General features: G+C 28.9%; 1 protein-coding gene across 1 annotated transcript in view; it reads left to right on the forward strand.

Annotated features, from left to right (window-relative positions):
* Nucleotides 1–21359, forward strand: part of RyR (Ryanodine receptor) — a gene marked incomplete at its 5' end in the record, with an annotated part of 97883 nt that overhangs the window by 16312 nt on the left and 60212 nt on the right. Inside the window, 23 exon segments of the mRNA XM_067045598.1 lie at nt 869–1006; nt 1578–1730; nt 4024–4139; nt 5097–5260; nt 5341–5439; nt 5520–5669; nt 6256–6379; nt 7875–7965; nt 8040–8222; nt 8302–8470; nt 10329–10543; nt 13257–13411; nt 13504–13628; nt 13712–13909; nt 13978–14256; nt 15377–15597; nt 15697–15787; nt 15924–16058; nt 16794–16963; nt 17050–17218; nt 17311–17451; nt 17915–18068; nt 20378–20501. Coding sequence (XP_066901699.1) covers nt 869–1006; nt 1578–1730; nt 4024–4139; nt 5097–5260; nt 5341–5439; nt 5520–5669; nt 6256–6379; nt 7875–7965; nt 8040–8222; nt 8302–8470; nt 10329–10543; nt 13257–13411; nt 13504–13628; nt 13712–13909; nt 13978–14256; nt 15377–15597; nt 15697–15787; nt 15924–16058; nt 16794–16963; nt 17050–17218; nt 17311–17451; nt 17915–18068; nt 20378–20501 — 3564 coding nt within the window.

Below are 21359 nucleotides of genomic sequence, written 5' to 3' on the forward strand. Positions count from 1 at the left end.
TTTGTTTTGAATCACAAAGTTATTATAGACAATAAAAATTGGTTAGCTTGCTTTTTGGATAAACAAAACAAATTAACAATCTTAAAATGATACATAAAATAAAACATTAAAAACCCTTTATACATCAAAATATATTATTTACTCAAAAAGAGCATATTACAATATATATATATATATCTTTTACTGAAGTGAAAACTAAAAATAATAGGAGAGAAAGGAGTGAAAAATGAAACATGTATATATAAAATTGTTTTTTCACATATAAGGTACTTACATTGTATCATATTTTTCATTTTTCATTCATACTGTATATTATTTTGATTCAAATTGTTTTTTAGACACTACTTACATATCTTATCTTTTACATATCTCCTTACCTATTTAATATTATATTTCATCTTTCATTGTTATCAATCCACTACTATCTACTTTCATGATTATTAATCAACTATTTTATTTCAAATTCCTTGTTATGTATACTTTCAAATTTGTTAGTTTAATATTTCTTTTAATTTTTATGTTTTTCTGAATGTTTGTTATCACTTTTTGTTTTTTAGCCCTGATGAAGACCAGAAAGTCAGGTCAAAACGTTTTGATAAATAACGATAATCATTTTAAATTATGTAATGGCTTATTTAACTTTGTATTTATGTTATATGAATACTTAACTTAAATATATATGTTATCCTACTAATTTAGAGAGCACTGTAAAAGTTATTACTCTCAAATTCTGTAGCTGGTGAGAGATGAGTCAGCTTTATGAGTAATATATTGATTTATAATTAGCAATTACTGTATGATATATGTATAATTGTTCCGTTTTATAAATAATAATGGATAATGTCAGTTCTAATTTGAATTTTCACAGGGAGGTTTGTAAAAATGAATTTATAATACCTTTGGGTCTAGACTTGAAAGATTTATATGAAGATCCAGATATGAAACACAGTTTAAGATCTTTGAAAACTGTCTCTATTTTACCTCAAATGAATATGACCGACATCACGTAAGGCATTTTCCTCACATATTGTTGATTTATAGGTATTTATATCTGTACCTCAAAGGTAAAAGACACTACTTCACTTTTCATTAACTTTATAGGAGAGTATTATGAACAGATGTTTCCCTCTGAATAAAAACATTCTTAATGTTTTTGCAAAAACATGCAACTCTCCTAACCATTGGTTTAGAATGTAATTATATCCCTCTGGGTAAAGAAAAACCAATTCTTTACCTCAGAAGTATATTTTACTGTGTCACATTTTCTTAAGTTTACTAGAAAGCAGTTTGAACATATGACTTCTTCTGAATAGAAGTGTGGTACCATTTTTTTTTTTAATGCATGTAACTTCCCATACTTTGGTTCTAGAAGATAGTCATAGATACCTCTTGAATAAAGCAAAATCAGGTGAATAAAATTTTGTATTAATATTAAATTGTTAAAGTATGTATTTAGTTTCTTTTATCTTCAAGGTATAGACATGTAATATATATTAATTTGTTTGTATGTGTTATTATATATTTGAAGTGTTGATAGATAATTTAAAACTTTTCTTTTTATTATTATTATTTTCCAGAGAAAATATTGAAAGCATCAATACATTATACAGCCCTTATTTTCCTCTTGATGCAGTAAGAGATTATGCAATGACTGCATTAGAAGAAGCAGTAAGCATAAACCAACTTCACAATAGAGACCCTGTTGGAGGCTCAAATGAAAACTTATTTCTGTAAGTATAGCACTTATATCTATACTTAAAATTTAAACTAATAAATTTCTCTTCCAATATTTGTATTATAAGAATTACACTCTCTTCAGTACTTAATACTGCAATACATCATTTTTTTATTTTCCATTAAAAAAAAATACCTTAATTTTTTCTAAATATTTAGGGGAACAAAATTTATCTTAGAATTGCCTGTTTTATATTCTTTACTTGCAATATTATTCAATCGTGATTTTGACCCATTTAAGCTTATTTTTTTATTCTTTTTTGACTTTACCATCATGCCTACCAGAAAAAAACTATTAGAAAACATTGTTACTCAATTTTGAAAAAAAATTGTCGCAATCTGGGACAGAAGTGGAACTTCTAGAAATTAAATAATTTCTCCATTAAAATTGTATTAATGATGTTCCCTGTTATATCTTAAGGCAGGAAATAATGATAATTTGAATTGAACAGCCATTTGCTAAGTCAGGTCTAGCAGGAAAATTTTTTACATTGTAATAGGGGCTAGGAATAACATGAGCTCACTCAATTGGACCAGCACTGTCAGAATTGTTAATCTCTCCTAACCTCCTACTCTCCAATTACAATATTTAAATTTTTCTGCTAGAATTAACCTGTGTTGCCCCCTCCCTACTGCTTCCGTTTGATCTCTCGTTACAAAATTAGTTTACTCTCATTTATATTTTTTTTCTTCTGCAGTTGTAGAACATCAGTAAAGAAGTTTCACTTCAAAAAAATCAAGTTACCACATTTTTCATATATATTAAATATTATTCATTTCACATGTATATTAGATGATTGACCATAAATTAATTTGACGGAAGGTTGACAGTCAAGAAGGAAGAAAAAATAGTAATAACTATTTATTTATTTTCTACTGACTTTTTGACCTAAATCGTAGGTGGAGATATAATAACTGTTATAAAATGGCATAAGAGGCAAATTATTATTACAGATTACATAAAAATGTAATGTAGAAAGAAAAATATGGGATGGAATGGGGAAAGGTAGAAATTAGAATGATAAGATTTTAGGAAACTGGATTTTTTAATATAAAAAGAATAATAAAGATAAATGATAATATAAACTAATTTTAAAATAATCAGAATATAACCTAGTACTGTAAGAGGGAGTAATAAGAAGTAGAGAAAATGAAAAATACCTGTTAGGTGGGAGTGAAAATAGACTTCTCAAATGATTGACAGTTCGGGTATATAAATGTATGTATTCTTTTATTTTACATACTTCTATCAACATTTTTTGTGTGTTTAAACAGTTTTTTATTTTTAAAAAAATTTTTTACAATATTTTGGAGACATATGTGTAATTAATATGTGTGATAACATTGTGTAAATGTTTCATTGAAAATATGGTGATATATAGTAACGTTCTTGAGTACTTATTCAGTAATTCAGTTAAAAAATCCACAAAACATTTATGTATCAGATAGATTCAGTATACATCATGAGAAATGTTCTCCCTTATTTTATACTACTATTTCCTCTCATTCTCCCCTACTTTGACTAGACTTAGATGCTTATTGCTTAGAGGACTTATTTGGTGAGCACAAGATGAGATTAGAGAGATTAATTAATTGCTTCGTAAGATTCGTTTTTAGGATTCAAGACCTATCTTATTTATATCTTGCACTGCTATTCCTAACCAGCGTAGAATATTGGAATTAGTGGGATAAATTTTATTATAATTTCCATCAACAAAACTACTTTGGTTTTGATTTGAATCTTTAAGAAAAAAAAAGCATATATTTTTTATTGAAGTAAATTTGTATTAATAATCACTTGATAAGTCAATGGAAGCAATTCCCCTTTTGTCAAAATACAATTTGGTAAGAAACTCTTATGTGATAAAATGATAGCCAACAAATGTTATAAGGTCCATTACCATTTCTAACATCTTACTTATGAGAAACTGTGTTTTCTCCAGTAGCTACTTTAAATACAAAGTATAGATCTTGTTTAGTGATTGAAAAGGGACTGATTACAATGATATGACAGTTTGTTGCCGATTTAATAAACTATAATATCAGATGATTATTTATGAAATTATATTATAGATTGAAAAATTAAGAGGATGCAACAGTCTTCTTCTAAATAAAGGGGGTGGGTACAAAAAGGTTGGAAACTAAACTAAGGATTATCGTGATCATCCTTAACGTTCTTCCATACAGCTTGAGCATATTTTCATGGGTGCATTTTCTGAAATATTGATTAATTATAACTTAAACAATTTGTTAAAAAGCTACTACAATAAAAGTTTTTTTATTTTTCAGACCATTATTGAAACTGGTTGACAGGTTACTGCTTGTTGGGATATTACGAGATGAAGATGTTACAAAGTTGCTAATTATGTTTGATCCTGAAACATGGGATTCAACTTTTGAAAAAGGTCAGCTTCTATACTTATTATTAAAAACTATTTCTTTGATTTAGTGTAAGAACAACTAATGTCAAAGTTCTGTTCCTTATTTACTGTGTTACAAAACAAATAGGAATCTTTGAACGAAAATAATTACAGAAATAACATTGGTTTTGTAAGAGCCAGTGTCTAATAGTTAAATTTTTTTTCTGAAATATATACATATAATTAAGTTTATTGTTTTAATCAGTTTAATAAACAGTTTCATACAGATAAAGGTGGGTTTGCATTAATTTTTTTACTTATTTTTCATATTTCTTGAATTGAGTAAATTAATACAATGTCATTGCTATTTCAAATATCTGAATTCACCTCCCTCCACCAACATTATGCTTGTTTTTTGGAAGCCATTGTACAATCAAGTCCAATAAACATTTTAACTGAGTTAAAGTGGTCTCACTTTTCTATTTCCATAACCCTACATTGGTTATGTTTACAGCAGTAAGTATTCATAAATGGTATCATTTTGAAAATTTAATGTTGACTGAGAAATTAGGTTTTGAACTTAAAATTGCAGTTTACCTCTTATTTCCTTCATTTTTAGATTTTGTTGTAACTTTTTTCTTATTTACAAATTATTTTAAAAAATATTAAATTTTAAACTAAATTACATTACCATATCAGATGCATTATCTCAAAATTATTAAACAAATAAGAGACAACAAAAAGGTTGGTTAAATTATAATGATGATTATGAAACATGATTTCCCAGTTTCTTTGAAAACAGCAATGTCTTTTATTAATTTTCGGTAATAAACAATTTTTTACAACAATTAAAACAACAACAACCTCTAAAAACATAATAATTTGACATACTAAACATAACTTGCTTTATTATTCTCTCACTGGAATTTAAATGTAAACAATATATTGTTACATAATATTAAACATTTAGAAACTCATGTTTTAAGTGTCTTTTGTGATCAGATGGCAAAGATGAACATCGTAAGGGCTTACTTCAAATGAAAATGGCTGAGGGAGCAAAATTACAAATGTGCTATCTTTTGCAACATTTATGTGACATACAATTGAGGCATCGGGTTGAAGCCATTATCAATTTCAGTTATGATTACATTGCTGATCTTCAGCAGGTAACTTAAGATAGTTTCACTAAAAAAAAAAATAATTGTTAATTGAAAATTAATATTTTTTTTCTTTATCTGAACTGAAGGACCAGCTGAGAAGATATGTTGATATTAAGCAGTCTGATCTTCCATCATCGGTTGCTGCCAGAAAAACAAGAGAGTTCCGCTGTCCTCCAAGAGAACAGGTATTTTATAAGTTTGTATATTGTTTCATCTTAAGAGCACTTCCTGACTGAGTTTATTTAATAATTTAATTGTTTGCCAGATGAATGCTATCATAAATTTTAAAAATTTAGAAGAAGATGATAAAGAAAACTGCCCATGTGGTGAAGAACTGAGGGAGAGATTAAACACATTTCATGGAGAAACCATGAGTAAAGTTTCACTTGTTGCTCTCCAAGAACCACAAGATGAAGTAATTTTTTATTTTTTCTAGAACTTAAAATAATTTTTCAAAAATTGATTTCTAGTTAATTTCATTCATGTGAATTTTTTTAATCTTTTATTTAAAATTATATCCATTAACTTATACTTCCAAATAAAATTATACATTTCTTTATTAAGTTAAACCTCCATATAGAACAAAAACCTATTTCTTTCAAGATTTCGTTACCATGAAAAAATACTTGACTTCATTCTAGATTCAAGGATAAAAATAAGTTTATTGTTTATTAAAAATAAATTTTCTATTATTTAATTTCATTTGTTTTTGTTAAAATGATATCATTACTCTTATTAAAATTAATTTTTAAATTTCTTATGGGTGATTCATTAAGGAATTTAGTTATAATTTAAATAGAATATATTTAAAATTAAAATTCTGAATAACAACTTGAGATCCAACCACCAGTCAATAATTTTATATATTTTTTTAATAAATATTATTATGTATTTCTTATAATTATAGTTTTAAATATTATTTTGATTAAGAATAATGAAAATTTATATGAATACAAAATTACTGCTACATAGAACTTCCTGAATGATATATATTCTTTCAGGAAAATGGTGAAGAACCAGAAAGACCAGGCGTTTTCAAAAAACTCTACAATTTTATTAATGCTGTTAAAGAATTGGAAGAGCCTCCGAAAATAGAAGAAGAACCTATTAAGAAAACTCCTGAAGGTAATAATTTGTTTATGATTATATAATAAGGTATATAAACATTATTGCTTTTATGTAAATGTATGTCTACTGAGTTACTTATAAATCAGTATAAACTTTTAATACCCCAAAGGTTATAACACAATGGTTTGTAAAACCATGTTCTGCATGTTAGCATGCATGCTGACACCAATGCTACTTAAGATAAATACAAAGAACTAGTCTTGTTGTCTCCCAAGCTAAACTGGATGATTCTCAATTAAGTACAAAATTTCTACTGTGTTGTTTAGATTCACAACACTGTTATGGTAAAATATGGACAGGCAAGTGGATATAAGCTTATTCTGACAATACCTGTCTGGATTAAGGATGGTGGAGTAAGTATGCAGTGGTGCCATGTGGAGGGGGAAGATGTCCCTGTTAGTTTTGTAGATTCTTTGTTCTTGTGTCTTCTCTATGTTGAATCATCTTCCACTGGGCCATGAATGCATCTCATGATTTTTCCTTCAAGCGCTAGGATACACCTTTCATCAAATTCTGAGAAGGCCCAGGTTTCTAACCCATACCTACATACTGGCCTGATCAACTTCATAATCCAATTCCATTGTTGATTCTGGGAATGCCCTCTATAGAGCTTGGACCAAGTATCCCTCTCCTTAACCAGTTCTCTCCTCCTACTCCAGTCTAGCCCTTGCTTCCTGAATGCTTCTCCCACGCCTTCCTCCCAGGTGATCTGTGGTCTTCTTCCCTCCATTCATGTTTCATACCTTACCCTGGCCAGTCTTTCCATATTCATCCAAAGAAGGAGCCCTAACCATCTAGTTTATTCTCTTCTTGAGTGGTTTCTACAGACTATACCTCGAGGTTTGACCTTATTGTTTGTTGTGTTATGGATTTTGTCTCTCCTGGTCTTTCTTTTAACTTTTCTCTGGTACCTCTTCTCCATTGTTTGGATCTGTCCCTTGTGTTTAGAGGTTAGAGTCCATTACTCCAAGTTGAGATAGCTTTCTTTTCTTCAGCACCTCTCTTCGGTTGAGGAAAACTTTCTGGATTAAATGAAACTTCCTACCTGCTGCTTCCAGTTTTTGCTACACCTCTCCATCCATATAGCCACTCTTGTAGATCCAGGCATCTAGATATATGAAATCCTGCAACTGTTTCAAGATCTGTCGTTTCAACCTCAATATTCTCATCAATCAGTGGGGCTGTCTTCCTATTTTCATGCATTTTGGTTTCTCTGGATTAATATCCATATTTTATCAAATAAATATTTAAAATTAGTACATATAATATCAATATTTTTTTTACTCAAATAACTCAACCTTTTGATATATCATTCATGGCATAAATATCCTCAATAGTGATTCCAGTTTGATTTAAATTTGTCCTAACATTCAACTTATATTATGTTGAGCATTTTTGCATTAATTATCTGGATTAAACATAAATCCCCAACTATAGCAATAGAAGATTTAACATTAATAGTTTGATTAATAAAACTGATTTTTATTTTCAGAAATATTTAGAAAAGTATTAATTAGTACTATCGTTAGATGGGCTGAAGAATCTCAAATTGAAACACCAAAATTAGTCAGAGAAATGTTCAGGTACCTATTATTAAATATCATTAAATGAATGAAACTTCTTAATTCAGAATGAAATAATTTTTCCCGTATTTTAGTCTTTTGGTGAGGCAGTATGATACTGTAGGAGAATTAATCAGATCTCTTGGAAACACTTATGTAATAAATGATAAAACCAAAGATGATGTAGCTCAGATGTGGGTAGGATTGAGCCAGATAAGAGCTCTTCTTCCAGTTCAAATGTCTCAAGATGAAGAAGGTCTTATGCGGATGAGGCTGTGGTAAATGATTGTTAATTAAAGCAAAATATTATCATAATATCACTTGTAACAATTATTATTTATTATAATCGTGTTTTAGGAAGTTAGTCAACAATCACACATTCTTCCAACATCCCGATTTGATTAGAGTACTCCGTGTTCACGAAAACGTTATGGCTGTTATGATTAATACTTTAGGTAGAAGATCACAAGCACAATCTGATGCTCCTCAAGCTGGTCAAGAAGGTGAACCTGCAGCTAAGGAGAAAGTAATTGTTGTTAATAGACTTTCTCACATTTTAGGTTTAAATTTATTTTCATTTTATATTTGTATTATTTTTCTTATTTTATAGTATGATTATAATGTGGTTCTTACCTATTATTTTCTGGCATACATACTATACTGTTGAATTTGAATTTTTATTTTAAATAAAGAAAATAGCCTTAGCTCTATAAATAAAGGTGATGCCTTAAATGTTACAAAGATATGAGGATTATAACTAATAAACCTAAACAAGTTCTTAACTCTATCTAAGGGGAATGGAATACTGGACAATTGAGAAACATAGACACTCATAAATATCTTTATAACTAATTTAAAACACTATTATTCGAGTGAAGCACAATGGAATTGTAATATTTAAGAAGCTAATCAATATGTATGATGTTCACTAATGACTGTGGATTTCCATTCTTGATGATGACATATATTTATGAAGGGAAGCACTTCCCAACAGTGTCCTATCATATTAAATGGAATGTCCTTGTCTTCAGGTGATCCAAACAAAGAGTGATCTCCCTTGCTTGTTACCCGTTTATAGATTCACTAAATGAAAAAGAATGAAACTTCATTTTTTATTTCAATAATTCGAAACACCAAATAATGAGAATAAAATTTTCTTATTAAAAGAAAAAAAACTAATATTTTCAAGTTAATAATTTTGTATCTCCTTATGTATAGTTTTTATTAGAAATGCTTTCAAATACAACTTATATACAAACTAATTAGAAACAGTAATACGAAAAAATCTTAACTCTCTGGGACCATTACTTCTAGTTTTATAAGCAGTTGCCAGAATTTTTGAAATTTGAAAGGAGGTGGGGAAAATTCTATAAGTGGCAAACTTAGCGCTATCGAGAAAATGCTTGCCTGATAAAGGCTTTCAAGAAATTCAGCTTTTCCCTAGTTAGTTCCTACAACAAATTTATATAGACTGGGCTAATAAGAGTAGTAGCACAAGAAAAGGTTGCAAATTTCCATATTTGTTTTCTTTTTAACCTTCTTTGCAATAGTTGAAAAATCATTTGAAACATGAATATCCCTTAGCTATAAGAAAAATATTTTAGCATGTGAGGCATTGAGGACCTGAGTGGACTATCCCATATTATGAAAATTGAGAATAAAATTAATATATTTTTAAAATCTGTCCCTTGATAACAGAAATTATTCACCTTTAAAACTGATCTAAAGCAGTTTGGCTACAATTTGTAAAATATTCTGCATAAAGGGTTCTTCAAAAATCGCTATGTAGATTGGTTCAATTGGTTTCTCAACGTGTTATATAATTTTTGGTTTTAAATCAATTTATTTTAGCCTTTTTTCCCATTCTATAATCTTCTTGGTTTCAATTAGTTCAGATTAGCGAGAGTCTGCCTTAATCAAAAAGTGATTAAACAACCATTTTTTTTAATTGATTATTTTTACTGGATAAAATGAAATCATGTTCAACTCTCTTACTGAGTTTTGAGTTTCATAAAAAAAAAAAAAAATCGTTAGTTACCTTAAAAAATTTGATCAAAAATGATAGTTATTTTTTTTACTGAAAACAAATGATCAGTTAATGATGTTTGTCTTTTATTTCAACCAAAAATTAGTTATAAATTAAAATTTAATTTTTACTAAAACACATAAATGTTACTGATTAACTTTAACTTTTAAAATGGGACTTCAAAATGTGGGAGATAGAAGAAAATATATTACCTACAGATGTACAATTTATTTAAATTTCTGAAAACATGATTTATAATTATTATATTTCATTGATATTATTTCAATTAAAATAGAATGGTTATATCTCATCCATAATAATGATGTTATTTTAAACATAAGTATCTTTTCCTTTTTAGGATACATCACATGAAATGGTGGTAGCATGCTGTAGATTCCTGTGTTATTTTTGCAGAACTTCACGTCAAAATCAGAAAGCAATGTTTGACCATCTAACATTTTTGTTAGAAAATAGTAACATTTTACTTTCAAGGCCTTCACTAAGAGGGAGTACTCCTCTTGATGTTGCTTATTCCTCTCTTATGGAAAATACAGAACTTGCTTTAGCTCTTAGGTAAACAAAAATTTAATGAATTGGTTTGTTTTTTTCCAGCTTTTTACTTATAAAATAAGAACTGTAATGTAAAAAAAATTGCAAATCCATTAACTGTATAGAATATTATTTCTCTAATTTATTCCAAGAATGATAGTGATTTCTTCCATCATTAGTTCATTCCTAGGTAAAATAAGTGGTCAGTGAAGACAACTTTGGTATAAATACATCTATGAATATGCTACATTAGTAAATTATTTAATTTAAAAACACAATGATTACAAATAACCCAAATTAGGGAATAAAGTTTTAGATTGCAACTCACAATGTATCATCTACTTCCAAAATTTAATTACACCACTCAATAACCAAAAGTATATAACAAAAAATTTGTGTGGGAAGTGCACTGCAATACCGATGGTCATAGTGTGTTTCATTGTTTCCATATACTACAACTTTTTGATTTGGTGTAGCTATAAAGTTCATTCAAGTTCTAACTGACAGCTCTCGTCCAAGTTATATATTGGTTGTGTAGAATCCATTAATATGAATATAATATACTTCTATCACTATCGGAAATTCCCAATTTAATAATTTGAATGCTTCAATGAAGATACATTCCACAACTTAATTAATATAAAATACAATTTTCTTTTTTAAAAGCCCATGATTCGGAGTACACTTCAGGAAATATTTTTCTACAATTTTAACAATATAGCAATGGATAAATATTAATAAATATAATTGCACAATTATTTTTAAATTAGCATTTAAATAATTGATATTACTTTTTATGACAATATATATTTACAAATTCTGGTTAGTTCCCTATGTCTCTTATATTTATGTATAATTTATGTGAGGAAGATGATCGAGGGAGTGCGGTCAGTAGAAATTATAAATATTTTTAAGTGTTATTTTATTTGTGCTATCGTTTTGGCATAAATTTTTGGCTTTCATCTGGGTTAAAAACAAAATGAGATAACAACCATAAAGAAAAACAAAAACATAACGAGAGAATTACAAATAATATTATAAGAAGGTGATCTATAATACAAGTATAGTAAGAATTTTTCCAAAAAATAAGTACTAAAAATATTATCAATGAAGAGGAAATAAATAAAAATAATATATATGAAAAATCAAACATTGCTTTTTGAAAATAATAAAATTAGCACAATTAAAAATGTGTAGAAGAAAACAATAGGAATAATACAGTGAGAAGAATTAAAATAAAAAATAGCATGAATCTGAAGTCAGATGGTTTTAGTAGTAACACTAAAATTATGAGACGTTATGAGCAGAATAAGTACCATATGTAAGAAACAGTGAACAAGGTAAGAATTAAAGAAAGAGTCGGGGGAAGGGCTGAGAAGAAAATCAAAATATCTCTGACACTTACTTGGCTCGATGTAGAGGTCCATAACGAGTAAGTATCCATAAGGCCACTAGAGCGTGCAGATTTAAAAATATATTAATGCCAAACTGAAACTTTTTTTTGTGACATATTTAATAAAGTGTAAGTGTTACTCTAAATTAAATAAATAAGGTAGAGGACAAGATTAAAAATCTTTTTAAATAAACCAAAGAGTAACTAATGGATAAATGAATTATTATTAAATAATGGGTCGAACTATCTATATATATATAGAGAGAGAGAGAAAGTAAAGTAAATCTATATAGGTAGTAACAGTAAAGGCGAGAATAAGTAAAATGGCTGATAGAGAACAGGTGAGGGCAGAAGGTATTTTAAACGATATAAGCATGAAAAGTGATGAACAGTTAAAAGTATATAACATTATTGGGAGTTGTAAAAAAAAAAAATAATAATAATATTTTAAAATTGTAGAAAAACAGATCCTGAAGATGAAGGAGTACCCTAAAATGTTGGTTTTAAAAGAAAATTGTACTTTTCATCAATAAAGGTTCTGGAAAGTATCTTCACTGTATTACTTGGATTAGTTAAGTATAGTTGAATTGGTTATACTGAGTTTAAATAGGATTCAAAGAAAAAATGACCAAAACAAATTTATGTAATGTCTGCCAATACTCATCAAAAAGCCAAATTAAAATATAACAATTATATATTTAAGAAATACCAGCTCAAGAGAAATCTATGATACTCAACATAACCTGTTGTAAACGATTGAAGCTGTGCTAGGAAGATAAAAAGTCTAGCAGTCTAAGCATGTCAACGATGGTATGAATGTAATATAACTGTCACAAGGGTGATTGAGCCTATGCCAGTGATGATATGATCACTGCTGCACCAATTCGATAGTGTTTAGACATCACTAATTATGAAGACTTATCTTTGTCTACTTTCATGTCCAGAGAGTTTTATTTGTCTTATATCAAAAATTCCACCAATATTACTAGATAGTTCCTTTTTTGTTTTAATGTTTACTAAAAATTTTAATCAAGTATGCCATTTTTAATCCACTTTTCATCATAAATAAAATTATTCGAAGTAATTTTCTGTTAATTTAATTTTTTTTTCCTGATTCTGGCCATAAGAAAATGTTTATTTCATAAATGAAATAGAGGTGTCTAAAGGAGTTCTTAGGGTTCAACATTTATAATGAAAAACTTTCTAACAAAAAGGTTTCCTCCATTAACCTTGACATATTCATGTTAAATAGAGGATTTTTCTGATATCTATATCTAGTACTTTACTTATTGGGCTGCTAACCCATTTTTTACATTATTTTATTTATTATTTATTGATTTTCAGGGAACATTATCTAGAGAAGATAGCTGTTTACTTGTCACGCTGTGGATTACAATCAAATTCAGAATTAGTTGAAAAGGGTTACCCTGATTTGGGTTGGGATCCAGTTGAGGGAGAAAGATATTTAGACTTTTTACGCTTCTGTGTTTGGGTTAATGGTACATAATCTAGTATTGCGTATTCATTTATTACATATTTAATTATATATATAATGAACACTTTATTCTTCATTGCAATTATTTTGTGGTAGGTGAGAGTGTTGAAGAAAATGCAAATTTAGTAATACGGCTTCTTATACGTCGACCAGAATGCCTTGGTCCTGCGCTTCGTGGAGAAGGTGAAGGATTACTGAGAGCAATCATTGATGCTAACAAGGTTTGGTGGATCATTACAAATACTAATGACAGAGAATTACAAATTTAACTCCATAAGAATCAATTTTTTATTACTTATTTTAGATGTCAGAAAGAATTTCTGATCGCAGAAAAATGATGGATGAACCTGATAGTAGTGCTCATCTTCAGTTTGAGCATCCACTACCAGAGTCTGATGAAGATGAGGACTATATCGATACAGGAGCAGCAATACTGGCATTCTATTGTACTCTGGTTGATCTTTTAGGTCGCTGTGCTCCTGATGCCAGTGTGATTGCTCAGGTACTTTTACTTCAACAATAAATTTATTTACATCTAATTACCTTTATTTTATTTATTTATTTTTACAGGGAAAGAATGAATCTCTTAGAGCTAGAGCTATTTTAAGATCTTTAGTACCTCTGGAAGATTTATTTGGTGTCTTGAGTTTGAAGTTTACTCTTACCAATCCAGCTGTTGGGGAAGAAAGACCAAAAAGTGACATACCATCTGGTCTCATACCGTCTCATAAGCAAAGCATTGTTTTATTTTTAGAAAGAGTATACGGCATTGAACAACAAGACCTCTTCTTTAGATTACTTGAGGAAGCATTTTTACCTGACTTAAGAGCCGCAACTATGCTGGATCGAGTATGTATTAACTATGTTTTATAAAGCTGTAATAGAATGTTTATATTGTAATTGTTCTGTATTCCTGAACTTGGACTAACCATCCTTTTTCAGAATCCACTCAATTTTTAAATGCTCCACTTCCCCCTCAATATCTTTTAGCACTCAATTATGTGTAATAACCATGCTGCCAAATAAATTTTATATGAATTTATAGATACATTTCTACAAATTGAATTTTAATAAAGTATATTTGATGCATTAGAATGTAAATTTCCTTATTCTTATACATTTCTATAAACCACAGAATCTATTATAATCTGTATCCCACTTATGCTGTTTAGGATCTTTTTTATGCTCATGCTGCCTATTACAACTTTTTATTAAAAGGTTCTTTCAATAAAAGTTCTTATTGACCTTTTATATTAAAAGTGTTTGTAAAACAGTTAAACAATTATAAAAGTGTTTGTAAAACAGTTAAACTGAAACTTCTGTTATATTTCACAATATAATATCTCCAAACAATATTTCCAAAACAAAATCTTTCAAATTTTCAGGCACTTTCTGGTTTTAGTTAATCTTTTTAGTTTATTTCTTTCTTCATTTGGATCTTTTGTTCTTGGTCTTTCCTTTTCTCTATCAGATGAGTTTTGATTATTGTTGGGAATTTCTTATTCTTCTGACAAAAGATTTTCATCTTAAAAACCTCTAAAGTCCTGTTCATTGCTTGATACTTCCTGCTCTTCTTTACACTATTCTTTGCTGCAGGGTTCTTCTTAATCAGTTTCCTGGTAATGGTAGATTAGATCTGTTAAATATGCCAAACAAAATGGGAATTTTTATAGCCAATTTAATACACTTGAGTCAAAGACTTGTCTCGGACAACTGTTGTACCCACTACTCAAGCACTATAAAACACTGTTTACCAAATTATTCAGCATAAGGGTAGGGCTCTGTAATGTATTTGGTAAATCTGTGAGTAAAATTGTGAATTTTATTTTTCATTCATGGAATTAATTTTCATAAATTTGTAATTAACATGATTTGAAAAAATCGACTGTATAAATTACTTCCAATAATTTCATTTATATTGATGAATGTTCTTTCTTAATTTCAGTGTAAATTTTTTTTTTTTTTTCAGACTGATGGTTCTGAGTCTGAAATGGCATTAGCTATGAATCGCTACATTGGGAATTCCATACTTCCTCTGTTGATAAAGCATGGTCAGTTTTATAGTGGTGCTGATAACTATGCAAGTCTTTTAGATGCTACTCTTCATACAGTTTATCGTCTATCCAAAAATCGAATGTTAACAAAAGGTCAACGAGAGGCAGTGTCTGATTTTTTGGTTGCTCTCACTAGGTACATATTTATTTATTATATTGAATCTTTAATATTTTTAATATAACATTTTGTATTAGTATTTTATAATTCTAATGATTTTTATTTGTTTTTTCCCAGTCAACTACAACCTAGTATGCTGCTCAAACTTCTTCGAAAGTTGACAGTTGATGTATCAAAACTTTCTGAATATACCACAGTTGCATTAAGGGTATGTTTGGTTATAAAATTTAAATTAGGTACTAATTTAGATTAATACCTAAGTAAAAGATTTGATTTTTCCGATTTCTAGTTACTATAGTTTTAATTTATTTATTTTATTTTTTATTTATTTTTTTTTTTTTTAGTTGCTCACGTTACATTATGAGCGTTGTGCAAAATATTATGGAACTACGGGTGGGCAAGCAGGTGGATCTAGTGATGAAGAAAAAAGACTCACTATGCTGCTCTTCAGTAATATTTTTGATTCTTTATCAAAAATGGTATAAAATCATAATGCTTTATATCTTTTAATTTAAGATTAGACCTAGATAAATAAGACCTTCTTAAATTATAAATCCAAATTAAAAACATTTGTTGATTTTTTAATTACTTAGGTAAATGTGAGAAAATGAAGTACTTTTTATATATTTTTTGGTATAATTAATTTAAAGAATGGTTATTTTTGTATTTTCAATTCAAAATAATGTTAGAAAATTAAAGAAAAAAGAACTTTAAACAATTCATGAAAGTATAATTTTTATCTAGAAAATTGTTTCACCTGTTATGTAACAATCTCTGTTCATTGGTCAAGTAACCAAATGTACTTAAGTATAATAATATGAGGAATTCTTGGGAAGAATAATTTTAGACCAATATTTGCAAACATTGAAATTGCAGAAGTACAATCAAATGGTGACATTGTTTCAAATTATCTTATGTTATACTCTAAGTAATCTATGTATGATTTTTTTCACCTTTTGGTCAAGAATAATTTTTTTTTTTACCAAAAGAGTTGACCAGTTAATTTTTGCGGGAATGAACAATGTGCATTCAATCAATAACAATTTTTAAGGATTGAAAAAAAACTTTTAATGTCCATCAAATTGTAATATTTTATTTTGTATTATTTTTCCATTTAAATTTTTTGCGACTAAAATCATTCTTCCTCTGGACTCTTTACATACATTTTTTTTTATCATGTAATACAAATTATAATTTTATTGAAAATGAAATAGGATTATGATCCTGAACTATTTGGAAAAGCTCTTCCCTGCCTGAGTGCTATTGGATGTGCACTTCCACCTGATTATTCTCTGTCCAAGAATTATGATGAAGAATGGTATAGTTCCAAGGGTTCAGAACCTACTGATGGGCCTTATAATCCTCAGCCTATTAATACTTCTATGTGAGTGGCATATATTATATTTATAGTGTAAATATGGAAAAATTATTCATAGAAACTATGTAATAATAAAATATAACTGATTTTAGGGTTTCTCTAAACAATGATTTAAACACAATCGTTCAAAAATTTTCTGAACATTATCACGATGCATGGGCAAGTCGAAAAATGGAAAATGGTTGGGTATATGGTGAGCAGTGGTCTGACAGCTCTAAAACACATCCTCGTTTAAAACCTTATTCATTACTTAATGACTATGTATGTTATGGTGGAATTAAAATTGTTTTTTTTAAAAACTAGTCTGTAAAATTATTCATATTTACTTTTTCTTATAAATAATTTTGTCACAGGAAAAGGAAAGATATAAAGAACCCGTTAGAGAATCATTAAAGGCTTTGTTAGCTATAGGATGGAATGTAGAGCATACTGAAGTTGATATTCCTTCTAATAACAGAGGATCATCGGTGAGGAGATCTTCTAAAGCAAATACAGTATGTTGTAAAATCTTATGAATAAGATAACACATATACTTTTTTGTTTGGTTTTGTTGTTTTTGTTTTTTTTTATAAGAAAATGGCTATACTGACTTTATTGTAACTTTTTTTACAATTACAGTTAAGGTTTTAAACAATTTCAACCTGTCTTCCATTGTCTTTAAATAAAATGGCATAAGATCATAAACCTGAATATATATCTAATTGTGATTGAAAGTTGAAATGATTCAGTCAAAACTTAATTTTGATGTTATTTAGAGCCATAAAAGGTTTTTAGGAACATCTTTAAACTTTAACCTATAACCTTGAAACAAAATAATAAAAAAAATTACATTTTATTTATTTTATTGAAATATAACAAATTTTGATTATAAATGTCCAGCCATATCCTTAGCTTTATCATTAGTTTATTTTATCTACTTATTAGTATATAAATATTGCTATTCATGCCTTGTTTCAGTCTGATGGTTCAACACCATTTAATTATCATCCAAATCCGATTGATATGACTAATTTAACCTTAAGTAGAGAAATGCAGAACATGGCAGAGAGATTAGCTGAAAATTCGCATGATATTTGGGCTAAAAAGAAGAAAGAAGAACTTGTTTCTTGTGGTAAGTAACCTTTAGATGTCATTAATATCATTAGCTATTACAAGATAGATACTGTTTGTATTTAAAAAAAAAATGTTTGAATTTGTTGTAGAAAATAGGTTTTATTATTTTGTTTGTAAAATAAAACAGTAGATGGCGGCTCTGCTCTAGCATGGGACAGCTATGCATCCCTTGGGGCTAGAACAGTCTGCCATGGCGTCTATTGGTAAGAACACACTCGCGTTGTCTTTCTTTATAAAACCCTCCCAAATCCTACAACAATTAGGTAGTAGAGCGTGGTTTAGTGCGTAAAGGGTTAAGTGACGAGAGAAATTTACGTATATTGACAGATACGTAAGCTTTGTGATTTTGTTTAGGACTAACTGCCGAAATCAAAACACAAAGACATGGACGCCACATTATTCAACATCGAAAGGCTTGCTGCAGAAAAATTACAGGATCTGGTCTATGAAAATTGAAGCATATTTAGAAGCAAAGGACCTATACAAAGAAATTATTGAAAAAGATCCGCCGACTGAAAAAGATGCAGCTTGGAAAAGAAAAAACAAGCAGGTACTCTCTATTATTACTCTAACAGTCAGTGATGATGTATTGCTGTTGCTTAGATGTGAAAAAAGTGTGAAAGGGGTTTAGGAAAAATTAAGAGAAAGGTTTTAGGGCGTTTCCAGAAGAAAAAGTGATGGATTTGATGTTTGACCTTGCCAAAATCAGGAAAAACAGTGGTGAAACATTGGATGAATATCTTATGAGGTTTCAATGTTTTGTTCAGGAGATAGCTCAACTGAGTAAATCCCTAACAGACATAGAATTAGTTAGATATATCATTGAAGGCTTACCACCCTATTGTAATCTTGTTGTCTTCGCTATTTTGGTTCGTAGGAATATTAAATTTTGTGAGGTAAGGCAAATGCTTTTGTCATTTGAAAGAAGGAATAACCTTCATAGGAATGAGCAAACATCAAAAACATATCATAATAGGTCAAACTTCTGTCTAAAAGCCTGTTTTATTTGTAAAAAACCAAGTCACATAAAAAAGGAATGCTGGTTTAACAAAGAAAATAATAGATGATGCAGGAGAAATGGATTTTTGGAGACAAGAAAGCCTCAACTAAGATAATTTGCCTTGTGCGCAATCACCAGGGATAATAAGTATCTATAGGAGGAAGGAACCAAAGAGACAAAGAAAGATGGAAGGAGTACCAATAAAATTCATCAAGGCAAAATTAAAATTAAAACTGAAAAGGAAAATGAAGTCATTCTTTCCCAGAAAGGAAGCATCAAAGAGAATGATGAACATTTCGAAGACATAGTTCCTACATTAATAACATCCTACATAAAAGAACAAGTGACATCTAATCAACAACAAACATTAAATGACGAAGGATCTGGTTGTGAACCCGAGGCACCTAAACTAGTAGCTGATATTGAACATGAAGATATTACAAAATCATTTAAGTATGAGTTAAATTGTGATTCAGGTCCTGATGGTGATAGTGGTGAAGTGTTGATGAAAATAAAAGTAACAAATGAAAAAACTAAAGAAAAAAGAAAGTAAAAAATATACTCATAGCAAGAAGAAGAAGAAACTCAAGAGGATTTAGTGATGCATCAAGTATTGTTAAACCTTCTATTGAACCAAATGTATTGTGAAAATAGATTTTATGATTTTGTTTGTAAAATAAAATGGTAAATGATGGCACTGCTCTAGCATGGGATAGCTACGCGTCCCTTGGTGCTACAACAGTCTATCATGGCATCTATTGGTGAGAACACACTCTCACTGTCTTTCTTTATAAAACCCTCCCTAAATTCCACTACAGAATTATCTTAATTATAAGGATTGTTGGCACAATATACCAACCAAATGTCTAATGTTTATCATGTTTCCAAATTAAAGACCTATCTCTTAAAATATCATTGTGTCACACATAAAATCCAGATATAATCAATTGGAATTTTACCAATTGAAATTAAAAAAAAGTCTATCAGGATTCTTTATCACACAACTCTCAATTGCAATCAAAAAAGAAATTTTGAGAATAGATTAAGGTTAGATTTATATAATTATAGTAGTTCTAGACTTGCCCATCCTACAAAAGTTAAGGAGTCTCATCATCTTGAGAGAAAAAAATCTATTATGTACATATGTAGTTTTATTTTTTGTGCTCTCCTCCAGAGCAGAGATGTTTGAATGTATTTTTCCTTTAACATATGTAGTTTAGCACTCTGTTTGCATTTCGTTTTTATCACTCATGTTAACTCAATAAAAACAGCAATTATATTATTTGTTGTTTTATTGTTTCTTGCAGGTGGTGGTATACACCCACAGCTTGTTCCATATGATCTTTTAACAGACAAAGAAAAGAGGAAAGATAGAGAAAGATCTCAAGAATTTTTGAAATATTTACAATATCAAGGATACAAACTCCACAGGTATCCATTTATGATATACACTGTCTATTTTACTTAACCCTAGAATATTAGTTGTATTAGATTCAACATTAAAGATAGCCTTCAGTAAATTTGACTACCAACTTATTTACCTCTTATGGTCAAGATTGGCCACTTTTGAATGATTAAAAACAAATTTAATCTTTATGTTTTATATATTAAATAGAAACTAAGTAAACATAAAATCTAATGGGTAATGAAGATAGAGGATAGAGTTCCACTTAAATGGCTCTCTATGATTATTACTATATTTTATATATATTGTTTCTTGTTTGTTTACTTTAAGTTCAATTCATTTACCACAAAGGTAATTGTCTAACATATTTTTTACTTAATACCAACACATTATTGAAAAGAACAGGTTCTGTCAGGGTGCATATTGTGACCCTAAGAACCACCCAATAACTATTAACGATTACAGTTTTTAAGCTTCTACCCAGGATTACAATTTCAGGCATGAAGATGTAACAGGAGCTAAATCCAATTTGAAAATTTTTTTTGGAAAATTTAGCTCCAAAAATAAAGGTTTTGCAATCATTCAGAGTCAAACTTTACATATTCTAGTATACATTTACTCCTTATTACCTTACCATTTAGTAATTTACTAACCTGCTATTTTTCCATTCTCATTGGTTTCTGAAAAAGGAATTCGGGTAAATGTAGTGTTCAACGTCATATTTAGAACTTCAGGGTTGCCACAACACTTCACAATCCCAGAAGTCATTAAAATTCCTAATTTCATTTTGTGATTTTCTTTACCCATGATAAAGATGTTTTTTTACCCTATAGCCTGTTCTAATGTAATAAATAATTAATTGAAATAATTTTTGAAAGTTTTCA

Source organism: Halyomorpha halys, unplaced genomic scaffold (assembly GCF_000696795.3).
Source record: "Halyomorpha halys isolate HHAL.00 unplaced genomic scaffold, Hhal_1.1 Scaffold98.1, whole genome shotgun sequence".
Classification (NCBI taxonomy): Eukaryota; Metazoa; Arthropoda; class Insecta; order Hemiptera; family Pentatomidae; genus Halyomorpha; species Halyomorpha halys.